The 14,202-nt window shown below is 38.2% G+C and overlaps 1 protein-coding gene across 1 annotated transcript; it reads right to left on the minus strand.

The window, feature by feature from the left end:
* Nucleotides 1-520: 520 nt before the first annotated feature.
* On the minus strand, nt 521-9,725 carry CCKAR (cholecystokinin A receptor). Its single transcript, XM_090034694.1, has 5 exons — nt 9,593-9,725; nt 8,562-8,813; nt 5,403-5,664; nt 2,542-2,669; nt 521-1,047 (listed from the first exon to the last, which is right to left on the minus strand). The coding sequence occupies exons 1-5, from the start codon at nt 9,711-9,713 to the stop codon at nt 521-523; spliced, it is 1,290 nt and encodes a 429-aa protein (XP_089890820.1). The 5' UTR covers nt 9,714-9,725.
* Between the last annotated feature and the right edge of the window lie 4,477 nt (nt 9,726-14,202).

A 14,202-nucleotide genomic window follows, 5' to 3' on the forward strand; every position in this document is an offset into this window, starting at 1 on the left:
TAATTTAAAAACAGGTGTACCTCAGCAAAAATAACAGGAAAAACTGCTATCAGAATAACATACAGATTTTGATTTCATGACATGGATATCTAATGGTAGCATGTAAAAATACCAATTTATAATGCAATTAATAAGGAGGATTTTAGCATCTTGGAAATTTCAAGAAATACTCTGAATGGTATCTGGAACATTCAATTTTCCATTTAAATGAGTGAGCTAAACTGATGATGCAAAGATACCCTCTTGGTTACAGTATATTTGTATAGGAAACTTCAGAGCAAATATTAGCCCAGTATTTCCAGTCTGCTTTTAAAAGACATGCTAAAAAAGCCCAGACAAGCAGCAGCATCCATTTCTCACATTCCCACTGCCTTTCCTATCAGTTTTGATTGCTTAACTGAGGTGTTTTGATATCTTCAGAACTAGGTCACATTATGAGTCAAACTCTAATCACCTTTCCAAGACCAGAGGAGAAGAGAAGTAACTGAATTTGGCCAAATGTAGCTCCTTCTGTGGCAGCTCATGGGGGAGCAGAGGCATTCATGTGTGTGTAAGAACACCTGGAGAGAGACGCTCCTGTCGTCTTCCCCTCTTCTTCATCAACCATCTCTCCTCTTATTGCAGGGGGCTTTTGCTTAGTACAGCAGGTGAAAGTGGCTAGAAAACCCATGCGGAAGCGCTTGTTCATGAAGCAGTAGATGATGGGGTTCACACAGGCAGAAGTGTAGGACAGCAAATGAATAAAGGAGATAGGAGCTCCTGACAGAAGCTGGTCTGCCGAAGCAGTGTCAAATGCACGCCATGCATTTACACTGAAGATGGGAGTCCAGCAAAGGAAAAACAACATCACTATCACCATCAGCATGCGGATGACAAGCTTCTTAGCCATCAGATTGGCTGTTGAAGTGTTGCTTCTTGCCCTGTCTACTTTGGTGCTGCTGGTGCTGGAGAGCTGTTGCAGTGACATCTTTTTCTTCTTTTTCATCTTCTGAACGTAGCACCCATCTCCATCTTCATACTTGTTACTGCCAGTGCTGGCTTTTCTTTCTGCATGTACATGAATAGGTCACACAACATTTCTGAACAGCAGCAAAGTATAAATCCAAGAATGCAGCCTAAATTCTGAAGTGAGCAATGACATGCATTGATGCTGAGCAGCTAGTGGTAAAAAAAGCAAAAGAAAAAAGGCCTTCCAGTTCTAAATTAAATTGTAATTCACTCAGCTATACGGCCATTTGGGGACCCTTTCCAGAAACGTTCAGAGGCCTTAACTCTACGTACTGTTGAAAACAGAATATTGAGAGAGAGTGGTTAACTTTTGCCAGAAGTAACTTTTGAATTACATGTATATGTTAATGTTACAATTCCTGTCATGTTACTTGGCCACGTGTAAGATGGCCAAGTAACTCACTTTTTAAAGCACGACACGTGCAAGCCATCTATAGTGCCACAAAAATGGTGGTTCCACCACAAAAATGTTCTTCTTTGACAAAGGAACTTCTGCTACTGGCACAGACAATGTGGGGGGGTTGGGCACAGGAGGCACATACCTCTCCAGATTTCCGTGCTGGTGGCTGGGCTTGGGGCTGCAGCTTCAGCCTGGCCGAAGCCAGGGCCCAGCAGCAGTGGGGTGGTGCAATTTCTGTGCTGGCAGCAAGGCAGGAGCCAGCACCCAGCAGCAACTGGGGTAGCATGGAGTTTTGCCCCAACACTGTCAACTCCTATGGGTCATCTATGGCTATAGGAATGCTTTCTCTAATGTCCCACAGTCCTCTGCTCTCCCTCACCATATCCAAGGGGGAAGGAGAGTGCCTGGCTCCCTGACAGATTGCCCAACTATGGTGATGAGCTGTCACAGCCATGCTGGGATCCTGCTGCCACAAAAGCATTGGCTTTGTGTTTGTCTTACAGTGGCAGTGAGGTTGTTGCTGCTCCCTAAAACTAGGGTGCCAGGGGTGGGGAGCAGCAGTCTGTGACAGCTGCTGCTCCTGGTGGCTGCTGCTCCCGGAGTGGGTGAAGGCAAACTGTTTGATCTAGCTTACTGACAGGTGTTGGGGGATTGGGAGGGGTGGTTGGGTCAAGGGGGGCAAAGGAGCAGCCCTCTGTTGTCCCCCAGCTGGAGAGTATACCTCTGAAGCCAGGGAGCTGTCTGGGTCCACGTGCATACCTCCATAGCATTTAATGTTTGTAGCATTATGGTCTTTTGTAGCACTACAAAGAAATGTATGTCCAAAGCCTTAGTGCAAAACTCACTGAATGTGCAAGCAGGCACATTATCTACTCCATTATGTAATTAGCCCAGTGGAATTACAAATCTAATATCCCAGCTGAATTCTTTGCAGATAATGTTAATAATTTTAATAAATGAATGCATCCAATATGAATTTTGTAATCGGTTCATGGACATTATGCCAGCAGAAATGACTGTTTATGGAATAAATTGTGTGCTTGGCTCTACTGTTCACATCTTAACATCTGTTATTTAAAAATAAATAGATAAACAAACAAACAAACAAACAAATAATTCATTTGTGCTGTTACCTCGTGAAGACTTGCGCTGGCTGACATCAAATTTAATTCCTCTGTATAGTTCCAAGGAAATTAAGCCATATGCAATCATCATTACAATCCCAGGTATAAGAAAGAGTATGAGTAGCAGAAATGTGTACCTGTGGAAGCCACAGAAGAGTCCTTCTGAGAGTGAGGATCAGCAAAAACACAGAAAAGCAGCTACACGTTTTGTGTTCTGTTTAATGACTTGGATGTCTCATTAGTTAAATGCACGGTAGGCTGCTTTGGCAGTGCTAGAGGCTGGAAAATCCCATTTTTCCCCACAGAAGAAATAGTGTGAGAACAAAAGCAGTTCTGGTTTCTCTGCTTTGCCAACTCGGAGCATCTCTACCCTGATGGAACAGGCAACAATTAAGGGATTAGAAGATGCTTCAGTCTGTGCCTGTTCAATATTTGACTATTAGAAGTAGTTTAATGGCTTTGTGGTGTATTTTTTTTATGAAAATGGAAACTTAAACCACCTACTAGTACGTAAGTGAGATGCTGATACTGGTGATTCCTATGTTCCTGAAGTAGGACAGTGCCCATCCTCAGAACAACATGCCACCCAGAGCAAGGCAATGAGATGGGTATTTTTTTCACCTCCAGCTTCATGCCCATTCTAAAGGAAAAATGGTACATACTGAGGCTGGATTTTTGTTTTGTTTTGGTACTGAACTATTCACATAGTGGGAAATCCACTTTGAAGGAAACTCAATTATTTATTACACATTGTAATCAATTAATGTATTATTAAAATGTTGTTCTGTATGACATTAATTTTCTTTGATTCTATTATATTAGCATAGGGTCCTCAGGAGATCATTTAGTCCAACTCCCTGCTCAAAGCAGGACCATCCCCAACTATATCATCCCAGCCAGGGCTGTCTAGTCTGCTCTTCAAAACCTTGAAGGATGGAGTTCCACAACCTGTCTGGGTAACCTGTTTCCAGTGCTTTACTACTCTCCTCCTGAGAAAGTTTGTCTTCCTGTCTAACCTCAACTTCCCGTGCTGCAACTTGAGACCATTGTTTCTTGTTCTGGCATCTGCCACCACTAAGGACAGCCTAGCTCCATCCTCTTTCAGACCACCCTGCTGGTAGTTGAAGGTTGCTATTAAATCACCTCTGTTTTCTCTTCTCCAGACTAAATAAACCCAGTTCCCTCAGCCTCTCCTCAGAAGTCACGTGCCCTAGCCCCTAACCATTTTCATTGCCCTCTGCTGGATGCTTCAACTTGTCTATATCCTTTCTATAGTGTTGGGGTGGGGGAGGCCTAAAACTGGACACAGTACTCCAGATGTGGCCTTACCAGTGCTGAATAAAGGGGAATAATCACTTCCCTTGATCTGCTGGTAACACCCCTGCTAATGCAGCCCAGTGTGCCATTAGCCTGCTTCACAACAAACCTATGCAGCTGATTGTCCACTGTAACCTCCAGTCCTTTTCTGCAGAGCTGCTGCTTAGCCAGTCAGTTCCCAGCCTCTATGGGTGTGCATGGCATTGTTCTGTCTTAACTTTTTACACTTCTCCTTATTGAACCTCATGAGATTTCTTTAGGTTCAATTTGTTGACATCTCTCTGAATTCTAGCCTTATTCTACAATCTATCTACTACTTGCCACTAGCTTGATGTCATATGCAAGCTTGATGGGGGTGCACTCCATCCCATCGTCCTGGTCATTTGTGAAAATGTTGAACAAAACCAGCCCCAAGACTGACCCTGGGGGCACTCCACGTAATACCGGCTGCCAGCTAGACATTGAGCTGGATGGTCCAGCCAGTTTTCTATCCACCTTGCAGTACATTCATCAAACCATATTATTAAAAGATCAAAACAGAGAGACGTTCTGTTTAAAAATGTTATTAACAAAGCAATCGTGTATTTTTGAGCCTAAACATTTTCTGCTGTCAGTAGTTTTAGTGCACACTCGTTGGAGTTTCCCTATATTTATGCTGGTGTAACTGAAAATAGGATTTAACTCTTTAACTTTCCTTTTCATGCATGCTCATTATAGCAGGCATAATAAGTACTGAAAATATTAACATACAATAAATGTTTCTGTGGATGCACGAGTACTAGGTGGTACCAGCTATGGGCTTGTTCCCAGGTTCTGCTAAAGTTATTAACAACACCCCTATACTGTTCCTGTGATAGCCAAAGTGCTTGGTTATGTGAAAAAGGAAATATTAAGGAAACACGGTAAATATAAACTAGTTTTCAATGCAATGTTGCACCTTCTTATATTCCTATGTTGTATCTTTACCATTTATTCACAGTCTCGTGGCATATGGCTTTGTGTTCAATAGCACTGATTTCTCCTCGCATTGCCTGCTTACATTTCTGCTCTAATCTCTCCAGGTTATTAGCTTGGTTCCATTTTCAAGTACATTTATTCTCTCTCCAATGTGCATGTCGTCTTATTTGTTGACAACTGGAACTACATCCGTTCTACGTAGGCAAAGAATGACTCATAGAAGGGGCACCGGGTGTGGATGTGTATGGCTTTTCAAGAGTACTTGATCAAAAACACTTTAAAAGGACGAGTAGAGGACTAAGCTCTACTAGTAGGGGGCAGCACTACAAAGGCAACAGATGTTTTACCATCTGTAGTCTGAGCATTATTGGCATATTATATGTATCACCTTTGTGAAGCAAAAGCAATGACAGTATTAAAAGGAGAAAAAAGGCAGTTTAAGAACTAGCAGTCTATGGAACTTTCTAAACAAGCATACTAGAATTTTAAACTTTCTCTAATGGTTAATAATGGATTTGCAACAGGCTTGCTGCAACCATGTCATTTTATTTGATACCAGACAATTATCAGATATTTAAGAGTCGATTATATCTTACCAGGACTGCTGAATGACATCACTTGGCCAAAGCAGGCGACACATGTTAGCTGTACTGTTGTTCGGTTTTGTAAAAGGAACCAGTTTGCTGTGTATTGGGTATGGGGACATGATGGTAAAGGAGATGCACCAGGTAGCAGCAATCACCTTCAAAGCATGAGATTTTGTCTGCCAGACCCTAGACTGTAAAGGTTTGCAAATGGCGCTGTATCTTTCCAAAGATATGGCAACCAGGTTGAATGTGGATACGCTTACTGAGATGCCTAGACATGGAAAGCAAAGAAATAAATTATGTCTGTTCTTCTTTTAAAAAACAGATGGCTCTCTTTTTCTTCTTCTTTGTTGTTGTTTTTTTTTAAGATTCTTGCCTAAACTTCTGGGTACATAATGCACAGTAAGAAAACTATGGGAGTAGCTCTGACAGCCTTCTGGTACTTGGGTTTTGTAATCTTATATTCCAGATTTATACTTAACTACACAAATGTATGAAACAAAATAATTGACAGTTTTTGTCTTTGTTCTACCAAGGCAAGAAGTAAATGGTCAGTCACATAAGATTCTTACATTACCTTATGTACAAGGCAGGTATTTGCATGCCATAGACCAATGAAAGTAGAGATATAGCACAAGATTTTGTGGGCTAGAGCTCACTTCATCAGATGCTCTGTGTGTGTGCACACAAGCACTCTAGCCTATGAAAGGCTGTTAGATAGATATGTATGTATGCGTGTGCAGGGTGTGTGTGTGTAAATATGCATTCTTTGGTTAGTCTATACAATGCAAATCTACCCTACCTACTATGACTATCTACTCATTTGTTATTCCAGTTCTTATGCTAATATAACTTTGCTGAAATATAATCAGGCATTTGAAATCACTGGAGTTAATTTAATTTGATAGCAATAAATAAGTATATTTTTGTTTTAAATAAAATAAAATAACCACAATTATGAACTTCCATAGCTTTTAGTGGAGGCATATAGTACCAAACTGAAGGAAGTGTAGTAGTGAATTAGAACCTGATTCTATAAAATGTACGTTAATTTTTCCTCCTTGCTAGTAGATATAAAAATAGCATTAAATATAAACACAGTGTGTTATACCTATTTTTTTCTTGTGACCTCAGGGAATTATAATTGTAAAATAACAATTGCTGCATGACTAGAAATATTCCTTCCCTTTAACCCTAAGTTGCATAGGAATTTTCTGGTATGAAATTATTTTCTCTTGAATTAAAAAAATGTAAGTTATTAACATTTTTACATAAAAGGCTGCTTGCCAAAAATCATTTGTAGTTTGTAGTATTCATATTTATAACCCTCTTGCATCCTAAAGTGACAGTTTAAGTGGATGGGAGATGCAGTGTACGTCAGGGACTATTCATCAATATTGTTCCTTTCTTAACTTAAACCAGGGCTTCTCAGCCTCCAGCCTGTGGGCCAAATGTGGCCCATGAAGCCATGGTATCTAGCCCATGGGGCTTTCCTCAGATTTAGAAATTTTGGTGACAGGGGAATAGTGGCAATTTAATATGGCCACTCTCCACCACTGCCAAATTTAAAACCCCAGGCCCTGTGGGGCTATATCAAGGCTGGGCCACCCTCCCCCCACCCCAATGGAGCTGGATCCATGTCAAGCCCCCTTCTCTCCTGGGGCCAAGCTGAACCTAGGTCAAGCCCCCTTCTATCCCTGCTTTCAGGGCTGGATTGGGGCCAGGCTGCCCCGTCCCTCCCTGCCCCCCCCCGCCAGCCCCAACTGGGGCCACTGGCTGAATCCAGCCAGCATACGGCCTGTACATGGTTGAGCCAGCCCACTGGAAGAAAAAGATTGAGCACCATTGGCCTAAATTATTAACAGGAAAATCCACATTCTGATTTGTAAGATAAAATTAACTTTGTAATTTTTAATTTCATACTGGAATGTGTGTGTGTAGACATAGATGTGTGTGTATTCTGAATAATTTAGCATGTGATAGTTTGTGTTTATAATGAAATAAGTAAAAATATCAATGCTTCAGTAATTTTCGTCATGTCAGTATTCATTACAATTTGTTTAAATATGGACTTTAGTGTTATTGATTTGTATCTAAAGAAAGATATTGACTTCCCATTCCCACACTTTAGAAGTGAACTTTCATACTACCTCATAGTTTTGAAGGATGCAGGTTGGACATACATGCATACATTTTTGTAATGAACTGCTAAGGGTCACTTTTGAGATTTGAAAAAAAAAAGCTTTTCAAAATGGCTTTGTTGTTACTTTACATTTTTTTAAGTAAAACTTCTGAAGTGAGAGATTGTGGCTTGCAGCTGCTTCATAAACCAGTCTACCTGCAGCTCCTGGATCTAGCTCTGTAACAAGAACAATGTCCAGCCAAAGCATTTTAAAAGTGATATTGCTTTTTCAAAGTGAGTGTAAAAATTGTATTGTGAGGCTCCATAATTATTGTTGTTCACTGACTTCTGGAAATATTTGATGCATTTACAAATAAAAGTGTGCGTGTGACAAACTGCCACCTCCTCAGGCCCCGACAGGGAGGCCGAAACCTGGCTGGGTTTTCCCCCTTTTCATTTGTCACTTAGGAGTAGACAATTCTGCCCTTGGTTATGGTTGTGCAATCGTAATCTATTTGCCCAGCAATCCAAACTGTTAACTGCTCTGCTGATAATAAAGGCCTTGAATGCAGCTCCCGTCCTACAGGCTGATTCTGTAAAGTAGTGAACACTCAGCCTATTCCAAAGGTTTCACTGCTAGAGAGCTCAGCACCTTGCAAGACTGAGTCCTTATTTCTGTATTGACTCTGCTGGTCCAACAAAGGTAAAACCATTTGTCTCCGAAGTGAGCAGATTTGACTCTGAACACTCTGCTCATTATAAATGGGTGTTACCCTCACTCTTCATAACAGGACTCCTTCTAGTCCATTTTACTTGCACAGAAAAAGTTTTTACCTCTGTATGTTAGAGGTTTTAGTCGCTGCTTGTGCTACTTGCATTTCATAGTGATGATCTTTCCCATGAGCTCTTAACATTTACTCAATTTTGTTTAACCAGGGTTGGGATATCTTAGCACATTAAAAGATCTGGCCCTTATTTAGCATTTCACAAACCTTAATGGGTTCATCTTTAGAGCAAATATAAAATGCTACAGTTGAGAGACTTACCCATGAAGTAGGTGGCAGTTTTACAAACAGCACTACCAAAGATAAAATCCTTCAGCAGGTTAGGAATGAGGGTGAATGGCATGCAGAAAAGGCAAAGCATCAGGTCACTGACAGCCAGTGACAGCAGAAATATATTAGTGACTGTCCTCATCCTTTTGTTTCTTATCAGCACTGTAATTACCAGACTGTTCCCCAACACACTGAGCAAAAATATCAAGGAATACAGCAGAATCCGAACTGTCTGATGCAAATCTGAAAATTGCCACAATAAAGAATTAGTTACGAAATATGCAGATCATGTACTGTATTAGCTTTTATCAGTAGGTCTAATCTGTTAATCAAAAGGCTGCTTCAACACTCAAGGCAGTGGACTTTTCTTGTATGCAATTCCACTGAAGCTGGTATCTTTACACCAAAGTAAAACTGGTGGAAGTAAATTCTGAGTTTGATTCTGATCTACCTGAACTGTATAATGTTTAAGTACAATATATTCAATACACTGTACACTTTGAGAACTATATTTGGCTACTCAAAAGTACATGCTACTCAAAAATAAGCATTGCAAAGCACAATTTAAATTACAGTGAACTCATGTTAAGAACCAAAAATAAATGGCAATTTGTATTACTTTAGTATATTAGTAATTTTTTAGGCATGACATATATCATGTTAATCACTTTCATATGCTGCATATAATCATATAACTCCACAGTTATTAAATTTTCCAGTAGTACTACAAAGTATGTACATATTATTAAGCATTCAAGTGTTGCTATCTGTATTTTGACTTGGTATCACTATTGTTATCTTTTCATTTTAGCTTTATATTTCTTTCCTGCCATGTTTATAAACTGAAGAGACAGGGCATATTAATTTCTTGCTAGTCTGTTGCTTATCTGAATTTATCAGCTAATGCTTGTTTTTGCTCTGCCTCAAAAAACCTCTGAGTACCTGTTTCTCTTAAAATATCTCTGATTTTACTTTCAGCTCAAACTGTTGCTTTCTGAAAAAATGTATTTTCATGTACATACCTTTAGCAGGATGAGGTGAGTCATCCACACAGAAAAATGTATCATTTTCCAAGATAATATCACAAAAAAGAGCAGAAATATCGGTTCCATTTTCAAGTAGACTATCATCAACTATTTCCATTGTTCGGGCTCCACAGGTTTGCTTCTACTGGGGAGAAAGTTTGATTTCCAACTATCTGCCCATTCTTTCATCTGCCCATCTGCCAATAAGCAAAAAATATTCCTGAATGAAATCTTCAGTAGAACTGTTTTTAAAAGGTGGTTGTCCTAGTAAAGGTCTTTTTGCAACTATCCATAGGGGATAACTAGTATACAGATTTCTGCTCAAAATGGAAAAGATTTATTCCAGTAGAATAGAAGGCAATATAGATGCATGAAAGAAAAAAACCATGCACACACACATAAACACATCTCCTCCTGCACCTTCTAGATCCACTCTCTTCTATTACTGGGCTGTGGTTGGGATTATGAATATACTAGATAGTGATTACAAACTTAACCCCTTGCAAGATGGTTTCAGCTTGTATGTCTACAGTGCCTCTCTAGGTGAACCTGTTTTTGCCATAGCCAGTAAATCATGAACAACACATATAACAAATCAGTCTTTCTGCCAACATTTAACATCACTAATAGAATGCAGAAAAGAAGAAACAGAGTCAATTAGGGCTTTGTACATCTACATGTGTACACCTCTATGTAAAAGCACCAGTATCTTTAAATCTTTAACAAACGCAAGATAGTATCTCTAGGTGCAGTTGGAAAACTGGGTAAAAATTAAACACAGTAAATGGGAAATAAAGATATGTACTTTCCTTTGTAATGCAGTTTGGGATGCTCATACAAATGGTTGTGTGTGGGCGTGATCCAACAGCCATTGAAATCAGTTAGTCTTACCATGGATTTCAGTGGCCTTTGGATCAAGCCCTAAAGAACAAAGTATTAATAATGTTAGCTAATATAAGACAGACTATATTTTTTCCAACTGAGGGTTTAAGACACAAAGTTTGTAAATTTTCATTACCCTTATATTACCTATTAACAGAATAATAATGATTAAAATGCTTGTGTTTTAGCATGTTTTTCTCTCAGTATATACAAACATATTTTCACTGTGGTATACCCACAAAATGATAAACCTGAAATGATATGTAAAATTTTCACAAAACTGTAAGCCTGTTTAAACAAGTGAAATCATAAATGGTTGTGATCCATGGCAAGAAATTACTAAAAGAATAAATTGATCCCTTTTGTAGTCAAATTTCACATTTCAAATCTTTTCTAATAGACGAGGTAGTGCAACAATAGGATTATGTTCTACAGATCTTCTTTTCAAACCTAATCTTTGAAGTTTGGAAGTCTTGGATTTATTATGTTCTCAGCCTCTCACACAGCCACATTTCCTGGCACGTTGATTAGGGAGAATGCCGTGCAACTCTGTAGATAAGTTCAGATCTGCTCTTATTCTTCCAAGACTCCCTATGATCATTCTTGATCTGTTGTACAGATTTTTGTAATTTTTTAAAATCTGAGGTAGTAGTCAATGAATGCATGGAGTGTACTTATATTAACTGTACCCCATTCTCCTTCAGAAAGAAATAAATTAAGTCTAGCAGGAAATATTCCTTTGCACACCCCAAAAATATATATAAGCATAAAGAGCTTTGCTATCAAATACAACTTAACTATCATACCAGAACAATGTATTCTGGGATTCTTCTCTTGTGAATCTAGAACGTTTTACATGAGAGAGAAGCATTAAAAATACAAGTTTTAAACTGCTTCTTTTTACAGGCAGGTTACTCTGAACATGATGTATGTTATTCTATGAATAACTTGGGTTTTCTTCCTAGCTTTGAAGTTCTTAATTTGCATCATGTGCTTGAGAGAGAGCAATTGTTATAATGAAATGTTGAAATGGATTTTGGTTTATTTCTGTATTTACTGATCATTTTCACTACCTGTTTCAGTTGAACTAAGTAAGAACTGCTATTTCTTAGATCCTGAATTTGTAAAATGACAGCCAGAAGAGATGCGGATCTTGAGCATGGAGGTCACAAGAAAAGCCAGAAAGCACTCTGCAGAAGAGGGCTGTTTTTGGGTTGTGAACTTGCTTTTCTTACTGGGTGGTGGTGAGCAAGTGGGACATAGAAACAAATATGGGCTGAACTTTCAAACCTTGCTATTAATGACTGTATTATCCTTAGTACATTACCTTGCTATGAATGACATGAGAGGAGACATTCCTTTTTAAAAAATAGAAGTCTTCCTTATGGTGACTCTACTGGTGATGGGTATGATGCCATTGTTTAGAAGCAACAGTAATCCAAATGGGTTTTTTTCTCTTTGGACTTAACTAATATTACTATTACTGAACATTATTTGAGGGTGTAAACCTTAGGCAAGATTCATTCTTAAGAAAAATCTAGTTTTATTAATAACAATATCCATTACTCATAGAAATGTGCTTTTCCTTGAACTTAACTGTAGTAAGCATGTGAAATAATTTGGGCACCAAAGTTTCACTTTGTAGATACTTTAAAGAAAAGTATGTAGGCAATATCAATCTTTTTCTCTGTGTGCACAAACATAAATCTGCTGTTAATACAAAGGTACTGTTTGGTCCCTAATCCCTTTTCTCTCCCAGTGATTTCATTTTGTTACTGCTGTCAACCTCTTGAAGTACTAGTTTAATAGTAAAAGTAATTGCTACATTCTATCATTTCATACCATACTAGTAACATGTTATACACTACAAACTAGTCTCATTTATTTATGCTTTTTTAATATTTTTTTACAAGAATGGAGCTCTATTTTGGGGTTTTATTCATTAATTCAAGTAATTCAATTAAATTAACTAATTTGAAGACAACATTCAAAGATCCCATTCCTCGTGTAAATTTAAAAAGCATCTCTACTTTTTAGAATAATAAATATGGAATAGCAATTCTTCTTTTATCCTGTATTAAATGTAGAAATATATTTTTAGTATCAGGATATTTTTTATCATAGCAAATGAAATAAGAGCATATTCAGAGGAAATTTATATAGAAATATGGAGTTCGATCCTGTTCATACCTGCCTCTCAGGTTTACACTGGCATATTTCCATGGACTCCTTGAATATACACTAGTATGAGATCTGAATTAGGCCACTGATTTGTCAAATATATGAAATTCTGGGAACACCATTATTTTGATGATTGCATTTCAGCTAAGTCCTCATCTGCTCCAGTCAGCTTTAATATCTCAGAGGAACTGCAATAAATACATGGGCAAAAGAAATACTGCTTTGTCTGATAGCCACATGAATTGAATGGCATGTATTAAAAGAGGGAATTATACTTTCATAGGACTTTGTAAGTTGTAGCAAGTTCATACCAGGACTTAGTTCCATGATCAATAAATGTGAAATGCTGCCCTTCTACACAAATCATAGGTAGTAAATATTTGTTTTATTAAATTGCAAATATTGGTTTCCTATAAAATTAGTTTTAATCAACTTGAACTCAAACTGTTCGTTAGATATTAGTACTGTTTCAAAGGGATCAAAGGGGCCTAATGCAATCTCAAATGAGATGGGTGCCAAAATGCTTAGATAAATTACCACACGTGGCTACCAGGCAGAGCTAAGAACATCATAAAGAAAAAAAAACCCAGCACTACTTTAATCTAGGAATGTACTCCCTTCTACCTTGTGACACAGTCTATGGATCATGGGAGAATGGGCTTATGCTGTAGAACAACGTGCAGATTTCTGGGTTTCAAACAGATGATCTAACAAGTGTAAAGCATGTCTGGTCCTTAAAAATTACAGAAGTAACTACCAGTTTCATTTGCTTTTTGGAAATCTTATTTGCAATGTTTCTCATTCAAAAGTGACAGTAGTCAGTATATATAGATTAAGAGGTCATAATATTGAGCTTTTTTATACTGATTTTTGGTCAGTATCATTATTCAGGATCAATGTCACTAACCAATTACAGACTGGGAAACTAAGTCACAGGAAGGAAAAGGCACCCTATGATCTAGTAAAATAAGTGGAAATGGCACCAGGCCTTCTTAAATCCAAATCTAGTGCTACATCTACTGTACCCTGCTGCTCTGAAGACAAGTGAGCTATGATTCAGACCCTTAAGTCTTGTTTAAATGGGCTTTAGTTTTTCTACATAATTAGAAAGATGTTTTATGCAGTAATTCCTAGATGAGGCTGTGCAGGTGGCTGATACCTAAGTAAGCAATAAAGATATAAAGATGTATTTTATACTATAAGAATGGAAATGGAAAGGCCTGGTAGATTATATTATTAAGTAAATCTGCAATAGGACTTCTGGATTATAGGCTTAATTTAAACTTTCAAAGTTTAGGAAGGTTTAACATAACTGAAAAGAGACTACATTTAATTACACAAGTCTCTGAAGCTTCAAAAGGAGTATTGAATTCCTTCAGAATGATACTGTTTTCATAAGCTACATTGCCATCTGAATCCTTAATAAATGTATCTTTTGGTTTGGGAGAATCAGCTGTTGCGTCAGCTAGAAAAAGTATTAAAAACATCAAAGCCACACTTACAGATATTTTAGACCATCATTGTATTTATTAAAAAGAGTTCCG

The sequence above is a fragment of the Crocodylus siamensis genome, chromosome 2 (assembly GCF_052110815.1).
Source record: "Crocodylus siamensis isolate JL-2025a chromosome 2, ASM5211081v1, whole genome shotgun sequence".
Classification (NCBI taxonomy): Eukaryota; Metazoa; Chordata; order Crocodylia; family Crocodylidae; genus Crocodylus; species Crocodylus siamensis.